Raw genomic sequence first — 23,024 nt, forward strand, 5'->3', positions numbered from 1 at the left:
AGGATGCAGAGAAAAGGGAACTCTGGTCAGGTAGGATGCAGATGACATGCCTGAGACATTGAGGAAAATTTTTAGAAAGAGTGGAGATGGATTAAAGCTGTGGGGTGCAAAGTTCCCTGGCTCTGTCCTTCAGGTAAATCACTGCCTTTCTCACTCCCACAGGAATGCAGGAGCAGCAGGAAGGTGGCTCCTGGGGACCAGACAAAACTTACATTAACCTGCACTGTGCAAATGAGAAACACCCAACTGAGGGCTGCACTTGGAGAACCAAAAAGGCACCTCAACCCTCCAAAAAAGCACAAATTCCAGAGCCGAGTACCTTGATTTATCAATAAAAAGTGGCACGGATAAGTTAATTAATTTATACACGTAAGAAAAAAAGATCACCTGGAGACATTTTGGGGTGGAAGAAAAGTCACCTTCTTGGCCCACATGCTCTTTTTTTTTTATTTACATATCCACAAAGACCATGAAACACCATCCCAGCCCCCCCACTAGCAGCATGGTGACATGAATTCCATAGATGAGCAGTTCATTCATGAGGCTGAAGTCAACTCGCCTTCGGCCCAGCAAGAGGAGGATGATGGAGAGTTTGTACTGGAAACGCAGGAAGATCCGGATGCCGAGGTACTGAAGGCAAAACAAGATAGAGAGTGCCACCCAGAGGATGGAGGTAAAAAGGCTGCAGCTGAAGTACAGCAGGAACCGGATGAACCCGTACATCCAACGGGATTTCAGATAGATGTCGAAGTTGTTGTACTTGGTCCTCACCAAGTGAGTGGTCCGGACCGGGCCACAGGCAGAATGCAGGCAGGTGGTGTGGGGGCCGTGGAACGAACGGACCCGGCGGGGGATGGGGATTACAGGCATCAGGCACCCCACCCTTCACCGAGCCCCAGGGCAGGATTTACAGGGCACATAGCAAAGATTTATCCATCAACATGGAAAAGATCCGACGGCCCCGGAACGCTAACTCTTGGCTGAAGTTCCAGGAAGGAAGAGACCTGCAGGAAGGCAGAGAGGGAAAACAGGGTGAAGCAGGCCCAGCAGGAGGGGAGGCAGATTCTCCCCAGCTTGGCACTGAAAACTGCTCTGCAAAACCTGACCTCTTTGCTTAAAACATCCTTGCTTATCTTACCGAGCAGACAAACAGAAACACAGCCCTGTTTCCAGCACAGCAGCTCCCAACATCAGCACTGATCTTAGAGGAAAAAGCAGAATTTCATTCTGAAATGATCCTGGCTCATACCCAGGCCCCTCTCCATCAAACAAACATCCCTACAGCACTCCAACCGTGCAAGTAGCAACACGAATGCAGGTGCTTGCATTGGATCTTCTTTCTTTTAAAGCAAAGAAGTTCTCCAAATACTTTTGCAAGGGAATTCTACAGCCCAGATGCAGTGGTGATGCCAGATTTCTGCTCTTTCCAAAACTTGGCAAAGCTTCACCAAATAAACAAACTGGAAATAATGGAAGGCCCTGCAAGGACAATGAGGCACTCGTGTTTTTCACACTCTGCAGGATGTGCCTCCCCTTGCTCAGCTGAGCCTTGCAGCCCTGTCAGTGCTTCTGATGGCAAGGCAGCCTTTCAAAGACATCTAGGGAGATAAGTGAAATATTTTGATCTTCTGGAGTGTTTAGAATTTATAATCTTAACATCCTTCCACACTCCCATTGTTGTGATGTGAGTGATGAGCAGAAGCCTGTTGCTGCTCCCTGTTTCACCCCAGGCTCACAATCTGCCAAATTCCGGGAATTATGAGCTGACAATGTGCTCATCAGACAATGCTCCACAGCAACAGGGACTTCCCAGCCCCTCACACACCCAGGCTTCAGTCCCCTTCACTCTTAAAATTCAGAACTAAAAATTTCAAAGTTCCTTCAAGAACTTTTTTTTGCTCCATTACAAACAAAACCCATTGCAGAGGAAATAAAAACAGCTGCAGGGAGTTGTTGTTGGGTATCAGAAACCTTCTCTGGTTGTGCAGCACTGGGTAAGTCTCTTCCCTGCTTCCTTCCTCATGCAACTTGTAAAAGAAAAGTGCAGTCCTGGTCTCCTCTGCTTAGCCCCAGGTTCTAATCCCTTCTCCCTATTACAGACATTTGCAGGCAGTTGTTGGCTCTACATGAATCCAGGGCTAATAAAAAGGAGCATGGGTTAATTTAGGATCAAGAAAAATAGGAAATGGAGGTCTGCTCTCAATTATCAAAGACACCCATAATTGTAAGTGCCTCATGGCAATCATTCCCTGCCTGCAGAGAGAAAATACCAAGCAGCTCAGAAGTCTGTTGCAGGAGCATCCTTTGCAAGGCCTATGAAGTGGGCAGAGATGAAACCAACACAACTCAGCTGCAGAGCCTGTCAAGAGAGGTTCTCCTCCCCCTCTATTCTGCATTGGTGAGGCCACACCTGGAGTATTGTGTCCAGTTCTGGGCCCCTCAGTTCAAGAAGGACAGGGAAGTGCTTGAAAGAGTCCAGCACAGAGCTACTGAGATGATTAAGGGAGTGGAACATCTCCCTTATGAGGAAAGGCTGAGGGAGCTGGGGCTCTTTAGTTTGGAGAAAAGGAGACTGAGGGGTGACCTCATCAATGTTTTCAAATATGTAAGGGGTGAGTGTCAGGGAGATGGAGTTAGGCTTTTCTCAGTGGTGACCAGTGATAGGACAAGGGGTAATGGGTGTAAATTGGAGCATAGGAGGTTCAAGTTGAATATCAGAAAAAATTTTTTTACTGTAAGGGTGACAGAGCCCTGGAACAGGCTGCCCAGGGGGGTTGTGGAGTCTCCTTCACTGGAGACATTCAAAACCCCCCTGGACACGTTCCTAGGGGATGTACTCTAGGGGGCCCTGCTCTGGCAGGGGGGGTTGGACTAGATGATCTTTCCAGGTCCCTTCCAACCCCTAGGATTCTAGGATTCTATGATTCTGTGGACAGCAGCAGCTTCTTCCCATTTCCTGTGCCCTCCCCATCACCAACCAACCCCAGGGAGGTTCCTGCTCTTTCAATAAACTCCAATATCACCACTGGGAACAGCCCCAAGCAGAGGGATCCTGTGAGAATAAAAGAAACTTGCTGAAATATTACATTTTCAACGGTGCTGCCATCCACTCAGCAGGAGGTTGGGGATCCGGGGCCAGGTCTGGATGCCACTTAATTCTTGTAAGAGAAAAGTGAAGTTTTCCTGGGCCCCCCTGGCCTTCTAGGAAGAGTGAAAGAAACTGCTAAGGTGCTTCATAGACTCACAACACTCTACACATGAGTTGATCTAAAAAGATAAAACGAGAGAGCAAGTTTCAATTTTTTTTGTTTTTTTTCTCTGTGTTACAAGGTTCAGAATCACACGGCTCCTCCCCAAGCACGAATTTTTAATCCCATAAAAAGGATCTAAAAAGATAAAACGAGAGAGCAAGTTTCAATTTTTTTTGCTTTGTTTTTTTCTCTGTGTTACAAGGTTCACAATCACACGGCTCCTCCCCAAGCAGGAATTTTTAATCCCATAAAAAGCAGTGTAAAAAAAGACTCAGTGATGCAGCTGCTGGTAGAGGCTGGGAAGGGTCCCCCAGCTTGGTGTCAGCACCCTACAGACAGCCAGGAAAGAGCAAACCACAGAACCTCTGGTCAGTCACCTCCTCCTGTCCCAGAGCCACCACCCAGGGGATAGGGAACAGGACACAGAGGAGCAGAACCCCAAACCTGGGTCTGGGGTCATGATGCCCACAATGGGTCTGGACACTGCCCAAGATGATATTTTGGGGCATTTCTGGGAGGCTGAAGAGCTGAGTCTGTCTCTTCTGGGATACCAAAGGATCTCAGGCTCTAAGGCCCAGGAAAGTCCACGCTGCCCCCACCCCACACCTCCCAGTGGCCTCATCAGGAGGATAAAAATTTAAGGAACTCTTGGTTTGGGGGAGTTTTCAGCCTTTCTCCTTTCAATGGGAAGTGTGTGATGAGCGAGGCACAGAACTGCTGTGCTGCTTCACCCATCACAGCCCCCAGACAGGGTTTGGGGTGCCCTCCAGACAGGGTTTGGGGTGCCCTCCAGACAGGGTTTGGGGTGCCCTCCAGACAGGGTTTGGGACATTCCTGACTCCTGGAAAATGAGGGATAACCGCAGGATCCGCGGGTGACAGGCGGGAACAAAGCGTTCCCAAGGGAGCCCAGGGAGGTTGGGGACAATGACAAACAAAGGTTAGCGCTGATAAACGACAGCGGGGAGCACCGGAAGGAGGGGAAACGCCAACTCCTCCTACATCCTACCAGATCCTAAATTAAACCCCACGGACCTGGGAACGGAACCCACGCAGGAAACTCGCACGGGCCCTCCCCGGGGCCTACCGGCTCCACAGCCCGGCCCCGACAACGCGGAGCCGCACCGGCCGGGACGGGCAGTGCCGGCCCCAAAAGGCCACCGGGTCACGGCCGCTTTCCCGGGAGCGGCGACTCCCGGAGGGCACCGGAGCCCCGCCGGGGGGGTCACGGGGCGGTCGGTGCGGTGCCCCGGGCCCGGCCCACACCCGCACCGTCACGCCAGGCCCGGCCCGGCACCCGCGGGCTCACGGGCACCGCCGCTGTCGCGCCCGCCGCGACCGAGCGAGGCCCGGGACGAAACCGCCGCCGCCGCCTCCTCCTCCCTCCCCGCCGCCCAGCCCCGGGGCCGTCGCCCCGCACTCACCGTCCTGCCCATGGCCTCTCGCCGGTCCGCGGCCGCCGAGGTGAGGCGTGCCGGGCCCGGGCTGATGGAAGGCCCGGGCCTAGGGCCGAGCGGCGCAATGCGCATGTGCGGGGGGCGGCGGCGGCGCTCCGGTTCCGGCCGGTGGCGGCGGCGGGCAGGGAGCGGGCGGGGAGGCGCAAGGCGATGGCGTCATCACAACGCGCCACAGCCGCCGGCCGGAAGCGGGAGGTCGCGGCGTTACCCTGGCAACGGGGGAGGCGGCGGGGGGACGGGAGGGGAGGGCGGCAGGGCCTGGCCGAGGAGGTGGCGACCGGAGCCCGTCCCGGTTCTCCTGTCAGCGGGAGAGGGGTTCAGCCGAGGGCTGGGGTTCGTCCTGAGGGTGCTGGGACATCCCCCGGGAAAGAATCACCGGAGGAGGGTGAACAAAAAGCAGCAACGCTTTGGGACTCCGTGTCCCGGGAGAGGTGGCAGCTCCCCGGAGGGAGGGTGGGACTCCCAGGGCCTCGCCCTGCTGAAGGGCTCAAGGACTTTGAGGAAAAAAAACAGGTGGTAAAATCACAAATGTTGGAGCCGCGGGAGCCTGAGTTGGCCAGAAAGGTTCAAAAAGTTTCTTTAAAAAAAATAAAATAAGAAAACAAGTGGAGGAAAATTCAAAAGCAGTCTATAAAAAGAAGGAAATCAAACTGTCTCGGTGCTGTTTCTCCTTTTATTTACTTAGGAATCACCATCCATAATGGCAGGAATGCAGCACTGCTCCCCTGGCTCCCTGCCCTGCTGGAAAAACATCAAATAAAGAGAAACATCAAATAATGAGAAACATCAAATAATGAGAATTCCAACCATCTCCAGCTGAGACTCCTGCACTGCATGGGCAGAGGAGGCACCTGGCCAGGTCCCCCCAGCTCAGCCATGGTTCCCCATCCCGGGGAATGGTGCCATTCCACCCTCACTGGGTGCCATTTCTGGGTCTCCCCCACCCCAAATGTTGGGAGGGAGAAGGGGAGGATTGAGCCCCATCCATGTTCCCAACAGCATGAAATGGGGAACGTGTGCTGGGTGGCTGAGGGGAGCAGCAGAGCCACCTTCCACACCTCATTCCCTCTGCCCTTGCCTGGAGCTGCAGCCACAGCCCAGAAATAGGAATTCCAGCCCAAGGAACAAAATTCCTCAGGTACTTGGGAAAGTTATGAGGATGCTGCAAGTGCTGCAAAGGGGGGAAGGGGGCTCCTGGCATCCTAAAAGAACCCCTCGGGGTAGGAAAGAAGGTCTGGAGGTCTTTCCCCAACCTCCAGGACAACCCAGGGAGAGACCCCCAACCTAAATATTTCTCTGCAAGCAGCATCTGTGCCCAGAACCTTGTGATTTCTTAGATCAGGGTAGAAAAAACCCCAAAACAAAGCCAAGCTGGCACTATTCAGCCTTCTGCCTGAATGAATGCCCATCTTCATCAAAAAGAAGCTGTCCTCAGGTCAGGCATGAATTAAACCTTTGACATTCAAAGAGGCAAAATCCTGAAGGAGTGCTGGGAGCTCAGCCCGGAGGGAACCCGCCCACAGGAGCTCTCGGGGTTGTATTTCTTTCCCCTGCTAATTTTCCTAAAGACACAACTCATATTCCTGGTGATTGAACAGTTTTGTGTTGACAGCCCCGAAGATTTGTGACCGAACTTATCATCAGCCCAGAGAGTGGCCATTAGTACAAGTCAGAGCAGCCAGGCAGTGCTGATGTATTTTATGGCACTCTTGGAAGACAAACATACACATTTATATGTCACTTGTTGCAATATAAATGCTAACTTGTACTTCTTTCAAAACTTTTAATGAATTGTTTGCATTTCACGAGATTTACGGCGCGAGCCGGATGGCTCCAAATATTCCTTGAAACATCTCTGTCACTTTGGCAACAGAACAACAACCAAAAAAATCTGGAAGATATTGCATTTAGAGATAAATCATAAATCTATGAATCTTAAAAGAGTTTGTTTTAGTCATTAATAGTTGATACCCCCCCCCCTCCAGTGCAGGATTTAAAGTTAAATTATGCAAAATCAAAACCAAACCTTATAATACTTAATCAAACATGCATAAAGCTGTCAGGGCCAAATAAATTCTCTCAATTAACTGGCTTCAGATTGTGATTGCATTTACTAATTTAATCAACACTAGAATAATTTGGAGACTGGGCAATGATAAATGACTCTGGTGCTGCACATGAAGGGCTGCGGTGTGCTGAGACAAGAATGCAAGAAAACTTCCCAGGCTGCAGGCAAAAAGTCCTCACAGTCATTTTATGATGGAAACATCTTCTTATTCCCATTTTTTGTGAGGGAAGGAATTTTTTCCAGTGAAGATTTTAAACACCTCTCATGGATGGACCTTGTCCAGTGGAACAACTTCAGTGTGAGCCCAGGGAGTTGGTTTCCTTCCAGTCTGAGCTGTGGGGAAGGGGCAGAATTTTTTTTTTTTACTCATTTTCTGAACGTGATCTTCCAGCCCTGCTTTCTGGCACTGATTCACACTTCAGCCTCCAGTTAGGAGCTGGGGAACCAACCCAGTGATGCTGAGATGTCCTTTAGCTCAATCCTTCTGCACTTGGAATGCAACTGCACTTAAAATAAAGTGGCTCTGACCCATGTCTAGAAAAGCTTTCAATACTATTGCTTGTGGAGAGCTAAATATCTCATTTTTGCAAGTGTAAGCAAGGTTTTCTGGAGAGGTTATCATTTACAGGTTCATGTGAAGCAGCCTGTAAGGTATTTGACCCTATAAAGTACCTGGAGCTCTGAAATTCCGACCCTTGCTTGGTCCTCAACCTTCCTGCAGCTGTTTTACAAAAAATGTCAAAGTCCATTTAGCTGCTGGAGGAACAAACCTGTCATGGCAAAGCTCTCCTTCTCCCTGTATTTCTTTTTTTGGTCTCTCTCTGCAAAATACACTTTCCAGAGGCTAACTGGTCACCTCAGACCTGAAACAGGGGTTGTGTTTTATAACCCTCCCAGCATTTGCTCACCAGCAGAAACCAGTGAAAAAACCCAAACAACTGTAGGCTGAAAAGTACATCCAGGAAGGCTGTGAAGAAGGTTCCTTTGGTGACCCAGAAATGACAACTTGTGCAGTGATTCTATAGCCATATAGAAGGCCATAATTCTTAGGGTCTTAAAAATAATAAATGTGTTAACATGGCATTTGTCAAGCCAGCACTCCCCACTGCCTTGCAGTCGTATCCAAAACCACCATTCAGAGCCAATGGCATCTTGTGCAAACTCCCTGGGGTTTTGCTGAGCCAGCCTGTAAAGCTGAACTATAACAAATTAAGGAATTAATTCTTCCCTTTTGCTTAACAGAGATTTAGGGTCAAGTCTGGGCCTTAAATTTTAAACGTAATCGATCCTCCCTGCAAACCCAAAGTGCCAGAGCTTGTGAAATAATTTTTCCTTATGACTTCTTTCCAGATCTCCTCTCTTAGCTGAAATGTCAGCTTTAATCAGCTGGAAGAGGTTTGTGTGTGGTAAATAATCAGGCAGGATATTAGACTAATCAAATCAAGATGTGTGGAGCAGCCCCAGCCCTGCAGCCCCCCAGCTCCAGATTTTACAGGTGAGTTGCAAAATATAAAACTAGGTCAGTCTGCAGTTTCTAAAGAAATAAATGCCCAGTGTGGGGGGTGGTGAGACAGCAGGGATTGATGTATTCAGTGTGTGGGACACAGCAGTGAGCTTCCTGGCATAAGGACCTGGCCAGGGCTGCTGCCAGCCTTGGTTGCCACTGCAAAGCAGTAAATAAAAATCTGTGGGCTGAAAATATATCCAGAAAAATTGTGAAAAAGGTTCTGTAGTCAAAAAAAAAAGCTACAAAAAAACAACAGGGAAGCCCCAGGGATGGTTGGTGAGGGTGGGGGCAGGCAGCCTCCCCTCTGCCCCTGCAAACTGCTCCTCTCTGTCACATGGAACTGGGCAGGGAGATCAGGACCAGTGTTGAAAAGCCACAAAGAGTTGAAATACATAAATGTGTGTGTCAGAATATACTGGGGACACTTTCCTGCCCTGATCACGTATTTTAGAGATGCTGGAGCCACGGAAGGATTCCTGGTGACCTCCAGGGGCTGGAGCAGGAGGCAGCTGCACACATGGAGGGTGAGAAACTGTCTCTAAACCAAATGAAAACAGAATCAGCCCCTCTGCCAGGGACAGGACTCCTGCCAAGGCTTGTTGCTGCATCATGTTGGCTACCCCTGATCTGGCTGCTGTCAGAAACTGCTGATAGTGCAGAAAACTCTGGTGAGGAAGTGTCCTCCTTGCCTTCTGTTCGTTTCTAGGCACAGGGTGTTAAAACAGGACCCATCCCTACCTGCCTGGGGAGGGGGAGGTTTGGTGTGCAGGCTCAGGAAGCCTCCCAGCTCCTCTGGCTCTGCCCAGCACTGCCCAGAAGGTGATATTTTGAGGCAAAGGAGCAGCTTTTCTCTGGGAAACTCAGTTCCTGTTTTTCCATTCACTGATAGCCCATCTAGGCAGACTCAAGCATTCACCCCAGCCAGTTCTCCTTCCATCCCTTAAGCCTCAGTTACCCAATGCCTGACACAAGGAAAGGGCAGGGGCTTGGGGGAAGATGGAGAGTGACAGAAGAGAGACAAAGCCTTCACTTGGCAAAGGTGTAATTCCCTGAGCTCCCCACCCCATCCCTCCAGTGCAAACCCATGGAGCCATCTACTCTGGGCACTGGCAAAATGTCACATTGAGGGACAGAATTTATTTTTCTGCCATCAGTGGAGAGCAGAGTTTCCCTGGATTTCTTAAACATCACTCCTGAGCCTCAGTCAGTGCCCAAACCCCTTCTCTGCTCATGGGGTCAGCTGTGATGAAATCATTGGCCAGGAATCCTCCTCTTTAGGGTGCACAAAATCCACCCAGAATATTTTAAGGTCAATTACTATAATCTGATATTATTATTATTATTATTATTATTATTATTATTATTATTATTATTATTATTATTATTATTATCATTATATCTTATTATTATTTTATTGTTATATTATTGTTTTATTATTATTTTATTATTTTTATATTATTATTATTATTATTATCATCATCATCATTATTATCATTATTATCATTATTATTATTATTATTTAGGAAGAGCAGCAGAGTGACTCCCTGAGTGAGCCCTCCAGCACAGCACCTCCCACCTCGGTAGGTGCACGACCAGGGTCAGGTCCTCCGGGGGTCCCCGGTGTGGGCAGGCTCCGGGGGTCCCCTTTGGGGGTCGGGCAGGCTCCGGGGGTCCCTTCTGGGGGTTCGGGCAGGCTCCGGGGGTCCCCCTTTGGGTGGCTGCGGAGCGGGGCTGTGGCTGCGGCCGTGCCCGCCTGGCGGTGCTCCTGCCCCAGGGATGCTGCGGCAGCAGGAACGGGAAGGGAGGGGAAAAGCAAGCCCAAAGAATTCCAAACTGAGGATTCAAAGCTTTGGATCAGCGCGTTGGGCAGCAGGAAGGCTCTCTGAAAAGGAGAGGTGTTAGCACGCTGCCCCTCTCCTCCATCCCAGGGTGGGGGGTGTCCTGTCCCCTCCCTCCCGATGTCCCAAAGATGTGAGATGGGAACGGAGTACAGGTGGGTACCCGTCCTGCAGGGCTCTGAGACATCCCTGCCGCTGGTTCCTCAGGGATAAACCAAACTTTTGTATCCATCTGGGACAAACTCTGCCCTCTGTGCCTCTTGCTGAGCTGAATTTTGCCCTTGTGTTCCCTGGGGGATGAGCCCTGCCTGCCCAGGGGGTCAATTTAGAAAAATCCTTTTTGTTTGGGAGAAGCTTCAGGTGCTTAAAAATTCCAGGAGTCTTTTTGATGCTGCTTGTGCTTGGAGTGTGCAGTGCAAAGGAGAAGATGACTTTCCAGCATCAGAACAGCAGCAACATCCACATCAGTAAAAACGATCAAGAAAGGAACAAAGGGTTTTAAAGACCAAAACCATCTCCCAATGTACCCACAAATAATAGCAGTGACTTTTCAAAACCCCTGTGCTGTGCCTGGCTCGTGGGTGCCCCTGCAGCACCCTCCTCACGCAGTGCAGGAGGGTGAATCCTTTCTCCCAAACTTTCCTGAATTTCTTGCCAGCAGATCACCCTCTAACTTCATGGTCCAACATTTTGCAGGCAGGAACACGGAGGAGACAAAAAAACTCCAAGCCCTCATCAATCACAGCCTGGCTCCCAGTACAATTAGCAAGTTCTATTATCTTAAGAATGACACTTGTAGCACAGAGCAAAGCAAGGCACACCTGATATTAAAATACTCCATGTAAAAGAGCAAAGGCTTGAATTGCATTAGCATTGCATTAGATTCCCATGACTTTTTATATCAGCACTTGTGAGTTATTTATGAATTCATTTATTTACAAGGACAGCCCTCTCTGCATTCAGTTGCCATGGTTGCTTTAACTCCTGTATCCTATTAATTCCGGATGTTATGAAATAAATATAGATCAGACAATCATTGTGTGGTGGGGTTGTTGGTTTTGGTTTTATTATTGTTATTTTACAGTTTGATTCCCTGTGCTCTGGCCAGAAAGCCTTTAACACCAGGCACCTCGTCACAGCACCAGTGCCAAATGGCTGGGGAGGGGATGGGGCAGCTGGCAGAGCTCTTCCCCCTGCCAGTCCTTTCTGCCACAGAAATACATCCTGGGCTGGGGGGAAACGTAGCAGCCGATTCCTGGCACTAAACCCCTGACTTCAGGGTGAGGCAGCAAGCAGAGAGCAGAGCTGGGAGCCAGAAGGGAGTTCACCAAGGGGCAGGGGGTGTGTGGCACAGCCAGGCATGGAGCATAGAATCATAGAATCATAGAATCAATCCTAGAATCCTAGGGGTTGGAAGGGACCTCGAAAGATCATCTAGTCCAACCCCCCCTGCCAGAGCAGGGCCCCCTAGAGTACATCCCCTAGGAACGTGTCCAGGTGGGTTTTGAATGTCTCCAGTGAAGGAGACTCCACAACCCCCCTGGGCAGCCTGTTCCAGGGCTCCGTCACCCTTACAGGAAAAAAATTTTTTCTGATATTCAACTTGAACCTCCTATGCTCCAATTTACACCCATTACCCCTTGTCCTATCACTGGTCACCACTGAGAAAAGCCTAACTCCATCTCCCTGACACTCACCCCTTACATATTTGAAAACATTGATGAGGTCACCCCTCAGTCTCCTTTTCTCCAAACTAAAGAGACCCAGCTCCCTCAGCCTTTCCTCATAAGGGAGATGCTCCACTCCCTTAATCATCTCAGTAGCTCTGTGCTGGACTCTTTCAAGCACTTCCCTGTCCTTCTTGAACTGAGGGGCCCAGAACTGGACACAATACTCCAGGTGCGGCCTCACCAACGCAGAATAGAGGGGGAGGAGAACCTCTCTTGACCTACTAACCACACCCTTTCTAATCCTCACCTTCAGGAATTGCTGCAAAATCTTTCCCGCTGTGGGTTAGGGATTCCTACCGTGTCTGTTAGCAAAAAAAAACCAAAAACCCGTGGTTATCTGGGAGTGGCAAAGCAGGCACAGCCCCAGAGACCCCGGGGTGTTTCTTTTGTCACCTCGAGGGGATCGGGCGGTGTTTGGGTCACACGCGGCTGCTGCCCAGGCTCCTTTTTTGAAGGAGAACCTGCGTTTGGCTGCCCCGTTAGCTGAGAGCCAGGGAGAGACTGAATTTAACGAGAAGAAGAGCTCTGAGGCTGCTGGCTGTCACATCCAGGAGCATCCCTCGGACACCAAGGAGCGGGGATGCCCCGGGAGGGCTCAGGGACCCGGCTGGCCACAAGGAGCTTGTGTCCTGCCCCTTGGAGAGGACAAAGGTGCTGCTCAGGCAGGTGGACAGCCCTGGATCCCAAAGCAAATGTGCTAAAAGTGTTTTGCACTAGAATTCCACAGGAAAATTAAATCAATTACTGAGTCTAATAAAGCTCTCAAGGTTTTTAATTAAACTAAGTTTTAATTAAAGCAGCGTGAGCCCGTGCTCTTTTTGATATTCTGCCTCAGACCCCAGAGGACTGCAACTCCTTTTTGTAAATTACATGGGCTGGATCAACCACAGGAGTCACAAAAATGTGAGAACTTTGCCAGTTTTACGGGATGAAACACTGTCCATCAGCCTGGAAGCCCCAGCAGCTCTGGGCTGGGAGAGGGGCATGGATTGGGGTGACCTTCCCTTCTATTCCTCTCCCAAGCAAAACTCCTGCCCTCTAAACCAGAAGCTGCTGTTGATGGGAAGCTACAGGATCTGGGTAATTCCCCTGTGCCAGGTCAGAGCTGATCATTTTGCCTCCTTCCTGCAAAAACAGTCCCCACTTTCCCCCCTGGCAGCTGCTCTGCCATGGGGCACCCCAGACAGACAGGAAAACCAACCTGAACATCTGGTAAGTGGCCCGAGAATGTTCTGCCTCTATTTTAGTCTTGTTTTGTACACAATATGCCCCAAACATGCTTTATTTCTTAAGGAGATAAGGATCTTTATGTAACCCATTTTTCCTTTAACGCTAAGTCCTTTGTCAGGATTAAAGAATCCTAAAACATCTGCACGGGCTTGGGTGGCAGATGTACACAGAAAGCAGCCTAAAATAACATGGAATATTAACCTACTAAATGAAATATTAAAAAAAAATAGTATAAAAGGGACCCTCTTGCATTCTTAGTTACAGCCAGTTCCTGACCCTGGCTACCACAATGCAGATGGATAACAACATCTGCAAGGATTTCTGTCTAAATGGTGCAAGAGTTTTTATCTGCTGCTAGGACTTGGCTTCTGCCAGAAGGAGCAGAGGTGTATCAGGTCCTCCTGAAACACCACGGGGCTCCATCCATCCATCCATCCATCCATCCATCCATCCATCCATCCATCCAGGGAGTCAGAGCAGCCGGTGCAAGGCACACTGTGTAACACCTCCAGACAGCACCAACTTCATTTAAATTTATTCAATACTACTTAAAAATCAGTCCTTTGTATTAAGCAGATTGATGGACAGACACTTCATATGAGAGGGAGTTTTGGGTGAAGAGGAGGAATGAGAAACAGGAGGAATGGAGGAGCAGTGCTGGGTGCTGGGTGAGATCCTCCCTTCCGTCTAACCCCCAGACCACTTCCCCTCTTTTTAGTGGGAAAAGCATCACTTTTCCTACCCTGACCCATGGCACCTCACTCAGGGAGGTCTCACAGATCCTCTCTTTGCACCCAGGACAACAAGGAGCTTGGGGAAGGATGCATGTGTCACCTCCAGGTGTGCCCAGGAGGACATCAACCACCTCAGCTCTGCACAGCAGCTGCTTGGGTGCCACCTCCTCCATCACCCCTGCCTGCTCCAGAGGCCTGCACTGGAGTTTTCTGGGTGTGTGTCACAGAGAGATGTTTGTGTGAGGCTTCTAAAATCAGCAAGGAAGAAGAAAACATAGCAGGGAGAAGACAAGAGCCTCCCATGTTCCCAGGGAGCCCCCCTCCATCCTCCCTGGTCCCTGAGCCACACGAGATCACTGCTGCTCATCAGCTGGGTCCATGGGTGCTTGTTAGATGCCACAGCTTGGTGGGGATGGGTGGACCATGGGTGCCTGGTGAGGAACACCCAGTGACTGCTTTCCCAATGTCTTTGCCAATATCCCTGATCAAACCTGATGCAAGCAAAAATCTCCAGAGCAGGTCAGGAATAACCTGCAGTGCCTGCCCACCATCAGCAGCCTCTCCTGTCCTCATCCCATGGCCCATTTCCAGCAATCCATCCAGGTCCCATCAGTCCTGGCCACAGCCAGCTCCCTCCCAGCCAGCCAGCTAAGGCCATTAGTGTGATTACTGGAGGTCGTGAAGTTCAAACCAAAATGTCAATTTTCATTTGGGAGAATGCTCCCATTTTAGGAGCAATGGGATTTTTTTTTTCTTCTCTCTCTCTCTCTCAGAGACCCTGACTGTGAAATCATTGCTCCCCAAAGACTTGCAAATTTCTGGCCAGCAAAAGGTGCCAATAGTGGCTGGAGCCAATAAAAAGATTAACAAGGGTCACTGGTGCTTTCCTCTTTCCCTGCACTCAAAGGCTCTGGGGCCTATTTTGAAGATATTAACCACTGCCTTTACCTCCTGCATGTCCATCACCAGGTTTGGGGTCTTTATGGATTTATTGACAAGGCAGTGCCATTAATCTTACCCGTGGAATGCCAGCCTGGGAGTCACTTAGGTTACATCACCCCTTCAGACAGGAGCATTTAGCCAGAGAAGTTTTAAAAGGAAGATTGAAATAAGACAAAGTAGTTGGTGGGGGAAGCAAAGAGCTGCTCTGAGAGGCCCTGGGGCAGGGAGAGCGAGCACTGAGCAGCCTAAATGAGTTGGTGAAGGCAAAGCCCTGACCCTGGGGAGGCAGCTGGGTCCTGCTGATCGATTCAGTGGGGTCAGGATGCCACCCCCATGCTCTGGGGTTAATGATCCACATCTGGGAGAGATTTGGGAGGGTGGAGAGATGGAGAGATGTGTGCTGACCTCACTTGGAGCACCCCAGGCACGGGTGGTGCAGTGCAGGAAATGTTAGATGTCTCCTTACTGGGGAACTCCAAAATAGCTCCAGGAGGCCTGGCTGGGATTGGGAAGGTGCTGGGAACACTGGTTGGGCTGCCAGCACCACGGGTGGCAGGGCAAGGCAGGGTGGGCTCCTGCCCACCTAGGAGGTGTCACTCTTTCAAGGTGGGTTTTTTCCTTCTGTGTCATCGTGTTAAATAATTAAGTCTGTTCCATCTTTACCTACTGACAATGTGGCACTTAATTAAGTAGTTTAACTAGAAGCTGGCAGCTTTAATTAAGTTTAGGACTGTAGAGGTGACCGGGAGCCTTCAGCTGAGTGGCAGAGGCTCTCCCCAGGGGAGCTGCTGGTGAGGGAGAGCCCTTTGCTCCCTGCTCCAGAGTTCTTATCCCCATTTCTCTGTGGGATCCACCATCTCTCTGTGTCCCTCACCACTGTCTTGCTGCTGAGGGGATGGGTGGTGTGGGCACCCTTTGCTCAGACATCCAGGAGAGCTGAGGACCACGGAGCAGAAGAGGGACTTGAGAGGTGCAGCCAGGCAGAGGGGTCTGGGCTGGGTTTAGGAACAACATCTGCAATTCTGGACCATGCATGGGGCTGTCTAAAAGATGTATTGCTTTTTAATAATGTAAATATGTAAATATTACCAGGGTGCCATTAATCCTCGATGCCTCAACGTGATACCACCCTTAAGAACAAATGTAATAAGATATTATTAATATGCAAAGTAATAGAACATTAACCTGACTAACACCAATAAATCCCAGAGTGCAGCAGAAAGCAAGAAGTTGCTCATGGAGCATCCTGCACCCTGCTCACCCTGGGGCCACCCCCAGCAGCACCCCAGGTTCCACAGCACACGGGAGCCCTGGTTTGCCCTGGAGGATCCCTGGCTCTGGGGAAAGAAGCGAGGAGGCCCTGGGAGAGGAGGTGGGGAGGAACAGACTGTGCCAGGCAGACCCTGCTCCTATCATCCTTCTTTTGCAGCAAGAGCCCAAAGCCTGAGGGATTTCTTGGCCCCTCTCATATCAGGTTGATCTAAAATCCTGTTGCAAGTTTGTATGAGGAGGGAGAGTCTCATTGGTCCCAAAAGCATGGAAGTTCACCCAGGCTTTGTGCCAGCTTTCCTGGCTGGACTGGTGAGAGGAAGCCAAGCCTTCATCTCATCAGTTGTTGGGTTTCTCTCCCAAGCAGCTTTGTCTCTATTCCCAAACCCAAAGCCCAGTTCTGTGAAAAGCTCCAAACTCTTTCTGCCTGCCTCGGGTGGTTTGATTTCCTCTTGAAATACAAGCACATACAGGGATTAAAAACTGGAATGAGTGCCCTGATTTCCACCTGCCAGGCTGGGACCAGAGGCTGTTGTCACCTGGCTTTGAGCTGACGATGAGTGGGAAGAGGGGGAGAACACACAGCAAAGCAAAAGGAGCAGGGGTTGCCATAAAGTCTGAATTTAGGGCTTGAAAGGGAAATTATGCAGTGCAAATGGCTGTTTCAGTTCAGCCTTGTAAATCCTGCTCATCCTTCTCACAAGGGAAACCCAGTGAAATAACCAATATTTCAACAGCACACAGGCTGCTGGGGACCTTCACCTCTCTGTGTCCTCAGAGCCCCACACCAGGGGATGGGACTGGAGAGCAATTCAGGCAGGAACACTCCCATGGTTTATGCAAAAATTAACCTGTTGCCCTTACTTGGGTCAAAGTAATTCCATCTAATTTGGTAATCTGGGCCCTTTATCATTAATGAGTCCTTGGGGGGTGGGGGTGAGAGCATCTCTTTTTTTGGTTGGAGAGGGCAGCAAAGATTATTGTTAATATTCAGGCTGTTCAATAGAAAGCCCCTTTGCTATCGACAGCACTGATGGTTTTCACCTCATTGGCAAAAGGAAATTGCCAAATTAATCTCATTAGATCTGAAATTAATCCTCACTTTCATGATTAATGAACCTCAGAACCACAGATTTACCTGGGTAGAGTTTATTGAGAAATCGTGTACAGCAGATGCCTGCAAATAATCATGATTATACCCAGGAATAAGAAAATAATTTTTCTTTCTTCCTTGCTGGAGTGAAGTGTCACTCAGCAAAATCACCAGGCAGCAGGCTGAATTTTTTCCCCCAGAGCATTAACAAACAGTGAGTGGAACTCACTGCTGGAGGATGCTGTGTAAATTCTCACAGTGAAGGAGCTGGGAAAAGCAGAAATTTGTGCATCTTATGCCCACTGCCTGCTCTCTCCTGTTGGAGGGCTGCTGGGGGAGCAGCCATGAGCCTCAGGAGGTTGCTCCTTTCTCAAAGCTCTGCCACAGCCCCCAGAGCTCCTTTTCCTCCTCTTTCTCCACTAATTGGAGCAGCTGGCTGGAACTCACCATGAACAAACTACCTTTCCCTTTCCAGAATATAAACCTTTCCTTCCTGGGTTTCTTTTATCCGTCATCATTTCAGTAGCCCCTATTGTACTGGAAATCTGTTTGCCACATGTTAGCTGGAGCTCATCTGCTCAGATCCTTGGTTAAATATTCATGGAGAGGTAACGATCAAACCAGGGGCAAGAACTCGGGTTACACAGCAGAGATGAGGCTGGCAGAGGAGGCTGACTAAATATCAAGTTAAAAACACTCATGGAAATACCTTACCCCATGTAAGCTCTGAGTTTGGAGAGGAAGGAAAAAAATCCTGATCCCATGGTGCTTTCCCCAAGTGCTCTCATTACCTTGGTGACATCAGTGATGTTTTGGGCAGCCTGGAGCCCTGAAACACCCCTTGGGCTGCAGGTGAAGTTCTGCATTGATCTTAAAGGTCCCATCCAACCAAACCATGCTATGAGTTTGTGGCCATTAAAGAAGCAAGAGAGAATTTCCAAATGGGTTGAGATCTTCAGGAGGAGCTTGCACAGGAAATGTCTGTGCCCACACGCAGAGGGCAAAGGCAGGATTTTGACATGGAATAGCATCAAAGCTGCTTTTTGGCTGCAAAAGAGCAACTCAGAAGTGGTGCTGGGTGGGGCTGGGGACAGTGGCCTGTGCCTGGGAACAGACCACCCAGCAGGTTCCTCTCCACCATCTCCTCCCTGGCTATGAACTCCTCCAACCTGGGGACAGGAACAATAAGGGCAAAAGGACAGGAGAGCAGAAGTCAGTCTGGGGTGTCAGGTGACAGGTTACCTGAGCTCTGCCTAAAGGTAACTTCCTCATGAATAGCCCAGAAGTGCTCATCCCAAACACGGGGAGCTGGTGAATTATGCAGGCAGTGAGCAGATGGCATCGCTGCTGTAAGGAGAGCGGCAGCACCACGCAAAACGCAAAGCCCAGCAATTAACCTTTCCAAAGGTTTCCTCTTGTCTGAGGGATTAAACCTCCTCCAAACCCCCCCTTGCTCCACTCCTACCTGAGAGAAAAGAGTAATCCCCCAAATAAATAAAGGAAGTGTCAGTGTGGGGACAGTGTGAGCGATGGCAGGAGCAGAGCCACTGCAAGCGATGTGACATCCCAGCTCGGGGCTTGTCACTGCCCTGAACCCCTGCCACCCCCTTCTTTTTCTAAGAGATGAATCTTTGGCTCCAGAGAATGCCTGGAATCTGTTTGGGATTCAGTTTTTATTTCCATCCTCAAGCTTCAGCATTTTATTCTTCCCAGAGCCTGTTCTCCTGGAGCCTGGGCCAGGGTTGATTTACGAGAGGGGGATAAAAGGAGAATAAATCATTTTTTAAATGAAGAGAGCAAATTGATCTTTTCCTCTGAGAGTGAAAAAGATCCCACTATTCCCAATAAGAAGGTCTATGACTATGATTACTGTGTTAGGAGGAGGGTGGACAAAAGAGAAGGGGCCAGGGAAGGAGCAGCCTCTGCAGCACAGTGCAGGGATGGAAAACACAAACTGGGCAATGAGTTACTATTTAAAGGAAAAAAAAAAAAATATTGCATGCCAGGCTTTCACCTTGGTATATGAAAAAAGCTGTTATTTTAATGATGATATTTAATCCTCTTTGTAATTAAACTGATTAATTCTCAACAATGGAGTCTATATTGCCTAATACTTTTAATTAACAAAGTGTTGTACACATTCTGGCAAAGCATTACTGGCATGCTTCCTGTGCAATACACTTAATTCTGTAATAAATTATTAGTACAAATGACTAAGATACATTGCACACTGGAAGAGGCTGTCAAGAGAGGAGGACTTCAGACTCTTGGCCACTGGCTGGACCATCATGGAGCAGAAGAGATGCCAAATCCTTTTATTTTCTGTGGTGCTCTGCAGTTGGGACATTGGTGCCTTTGGAACTGGCAGCTCTGCTCCAGACCTCCAAGAAAGTTTCTCTCTGGGGATCCTGCCTAGAGAAATGCCAGGACAACATTTCTTTAACTCAGGAACTGTTCCTGAAAACTGAATACTTTGTACCTCTGGACCTGGAGGCTTTGCTGGTTTTTTGGGTGCCACCTTAACCTGATTCTTGCAGGGAGATTTTGCCTGCACCACCAGTTCTTAAAAATCTGGACTGCTGCTTCTCAATTCCTCACTCAGATTCTGCTTCAGAGAGGTAAAGCAAGGCACAAAACCAAGCCAGGCAAATCAGCAAACCAAGGCCAGAGAAAGATGAAAGTCAGTTTTACAGGTAGCACAAAAGTTGAACACAAAACAATCACTCAGCTCAGGGTGGTGCCTGGGGATGACTCTGGAAAAGTAAAACTGTGAGCATGTCCAGCACTGCAGGCAGCTTCAGCACCTCCCGAAAATGCTGGCTGGGGGGCCAGCTCTGATCCTGCTGCTCCCAGTGTGCAGATCCTCAAGCTGGGGATCAGCACTTAATGCAGGGAGACCACGGGAAGGAAAAAGATGGGGTAGGCAGGGGAAGAAAACACCTGAAATGGAACCAGCCCTCAGGACAGAGCTCTTGGGGGATGCTGAGCTTCAGGGCAGAGAGAGAAATCTCTGCCAGCAGCTGCCCCCAGAAAAAGTCAGTTTAAAGCCTCTGGAGGAGTTTTCCCGGGGTGGGCATCCTGGAGCAGCTGCCCCAGGCACAGGGCCCAGGAAAAGCTCATGGTTTGCTGCCCAGAGGGGGGGCTGGGGGTGATGGATGTTTTTATGAGTGGGCATTGGGTCTGAGAAGGAAACTTATGTCCTGTAAAGTAAGGATATAAAGGCTAATGGAAGGATTCTATGTTTTCCCAGGTTTCTTACAAATTAGTTAAGAGGCAAACACCCTGGGGCCACAAGAAAAGCAGAATTAATTCCTCCAATTTTTATTGGATCACAGTTGAAGAACCTGATGGTCAGAGGTCACCAGTGTTGCTTTAAGACACAGTCATTGGGGTCAAGCTAATTAGCACCAGGGATCACATCTCAGGCTTTTCCTTTTTCTCTTTGTGTCTGAGTCCTCCCTGACCCCTGCTCAGAGCCTCCCCAGCACCACTTGTCTCTGTTACCCACCTGACAGGCCCTGGCTTAGCTCAGATGCTCAGCTGAAGGGACCTCCAGGTTTCTTCCTCTTTCAGTTCCCACTGCAAGCAGACAGGAGCCAAACACCAAAACCAAACTGGCTCCTTCTCTCCAAATGGCAAGAGCTGCACCTGCAGCTCAGCACAACAGGAGGGGAAGTGGAGAGCTGGGAAGGAAATAAAGTCCCCCCAAACCTGAGTTGCAGCGTGGCACAGCATTTTCCTGGCAGTCCTCACACACACATATAAAAAAAATTATTCGTATGGAGCTGACATTAATTAAAGAATTGTGTTGAACATTTAGAGATCATGAGATCAGGAGCTCAGTGCTACAGCACACTGCCTTTGTTTTTTTTTTTTTCCTTTCTGGCTGTGCTCACTCCCTGGTGAGGACACCAGCTGGGTGTCTGGTGGGGCTGATGCTGGTCACCTCCCAAGAGAGCAGAGCCTCAGGGATGAGCAAGAGATGTCCATGGGCACCAGGGAGATGGCTGGAAGGCACCATGGGGAATGTGCTCTCATTTTTCTGTTGCTTTTGTTTTATTATGGGCTCTCACACACTGCCCATGCTTTCTGGAGAGACATAGCCATGGCTAGTGATGGTGGTGAGAGCCCCACAGCAACATCCAGGTGTGTGCAAAGGCTGGATTCCTCTCCTGTGTTTTCCCTGGGATGCTCTGGCTTCCCTGGGATAGTCTGGCTTCAGGGCTGTTGTTTCACCCCAGCCCAGGGCCAGGTGTCTCTCCTGTCCCCAGCACCACTTCTCCTTTGACTGGCAGAGCTGAGCCTGCTGTGCTTGGTCAGCACATCACCCTGATGAGTTTCAGGCAAAAGCTGAGCCTAGCCCCAGTCTCATAAATTTGTTATGCATTACATCCAATTAATGTAAATTATTACAGTGACTAAATAACAGCTCTGCCATCGGAGAAAGGAATAACCATAAATGAGCCTGAAACTTTGCAAGGTCCAACTGAATTAACCCTTTCCCCTGACTCCAGCAGACCTGGGTGCCAGCCCTACCTCTCTGACTGCAGGTCCTGGGTCTCCCTGACCCAGTGCTCTTTCCACCATCCACGAGGATCTGAGCAACACCAGAGCAATCCAGTAACTGCAGCTGCCCCCCCACAGGCACAGAACCTGCCCTTCCAGGCACCCTTCTCCATGCACCTCTTGCTGGGCTCCACTCCCCAGTGGGGATACTTGGAGAGGAAGGAAAAAATCCTCAGCAGAAATTCCTCCAAGCACCAGAGATGCTGAGACCTCGAGGGACCCTGATGTGTTTTGCAAGGCAGAAGTGATCATCAATGTTTGCAATCATTCCTAGGCTCAGATTAAGTGAAAAAAAGGCACAAGTTCAGAGCAATAAATAAATAGTCCTCTCCCTGCCTCAATGTGATTCTCCTGGATTCATTCACAAGCTTTCCTGCATCTTCCTCCTTGGTTTGCTTGTGCCCAGCTCCTCCTGGTACCCATTTTACCTTGGCAGAGCAGCCCACAAATCATCATGACACCCCAATCAAGAGATCTGGACGTTTTTACACCATTTTGCCTCTTGAAACATGAGTCACCTTCTGCACCACGTTCCTGGGCATCCAGATAAATCTGTCACAAACTTCTCCTTCCCTCAAGGTGCAAAAATTCTTTCCCTTTTCCAGTAGAGCTGCATTTCCTCTTTTTAAGCTCCTCTTTCTTGCCCCAACATGCACTCACACCCCTCAGCCATCTCAGTATATTTCTCCCTTTGTTCCTGCTCCACTGACAACTTCATCCTAATAGTCTCCTCAAAGGAATGATGAATGCATAAGCTGCATATTGATCACTGCAGTGATTGATTACAAGATCTCTTTGACAGATGAGCCTACTCAGGTAGTTGCCAATATGGAGGTATGGATGGCAGGGCCCCCTTGTACAACAGTCTAATGGTATCTGACCTGATAGGGCAGAAAGGCAACTCCCTCATTTCAGCAGGAAGAAAGGCCTCTTTATACTCTTTATAAAATAATTCATAGGAAACTTAAAACACTCAGACACAGAGAGATTGCAAATGGGGAAATATGATGGATTATGGGTTGAAAGGAGCCGACTTCTGGAAGCTAAATTGATCCCCAGGAAAATGTTTTTGTCTGCTGTGAAAAATGGGCAATATCTCAGCAGCTCTGGAGGGCTATAATCTGGAAAATAATTTGCTTTTGATTTCCTTTAGTTTCATGCACCTTTTTTTTTTTTTTTTTTTTTTTTTTTTTTTGGAGTTGGGTCCTTGCAGGCTTTGCTGCTCAGCTGGGAGAAGCAGTGCTGGAACAAGCAAAGGATTTAGCAGTGCTGACAAACATGAGCTGATCTTTGCTTATGGTTAGAAAGCCCTCACCTCACCCATGGTCTCTTACTCCACG

The 23,024-nt window shown here is 49.3% G+C and overlaps 1 protein-coding gene across 2 annotated transcripts; it reads right to left on the reverse strand.

Annotated features, from left to right (window-relative positions):
* Window positions 1–396: 396 nt before the first annotated feature.
* On the reverse strand, window positions 397–4,816 carry TMEM250 (transmembrane protein 250). 2 transcript variants are annotated; one of them, XR_011730310.1, is made up of 3 exons: window positions 4,675–4,816; window positions 3,087–3,267; window positions 397–1,004 (listed from the first exon to the last, which is right to left on the reverse strand). XR_011730310.1 is itself a non-coding variant. In XM_071766609.1 (2 exons), the coding sequence occupies exon 2, from the start codon at window positions 868–870 to the stop codon at window positions 451–453; it is 420 nt and encodes a 139-aa protein (XP_071622710.1). In that variant the 5' UTR covers window positions 871–1,004; window positions 3,087–3,255; the 3' UTR covers window positions 397–450. The 2 variants fall into 2 exon arrangements, 1 of the variants encoding a protein (XP_071622710.1); XM_071766609.1 differs by lacking the exon at window positions 4,675–4,816 and having other exon boundaries at window positions 3,087–3,255.
* Window positions 4,817–23,024: the final 18,208 nt, after the last annotated feature.

The sequence above is a fragment of the Heliangelus exortis genome, chromosome 22 (assembly GCF_036169615.1).
Source record: "Heliangelus exortis chromosome 22, bHelExo1.hap1, whole genome shotgun sequence".
In the NCBI taxonomy this organism is placed as follows: Eukaryota; Metazoa; Chordata; class Aves; order Apodiformes; family Trochilidae; genus Heliangelus; species Heliangelus exortis.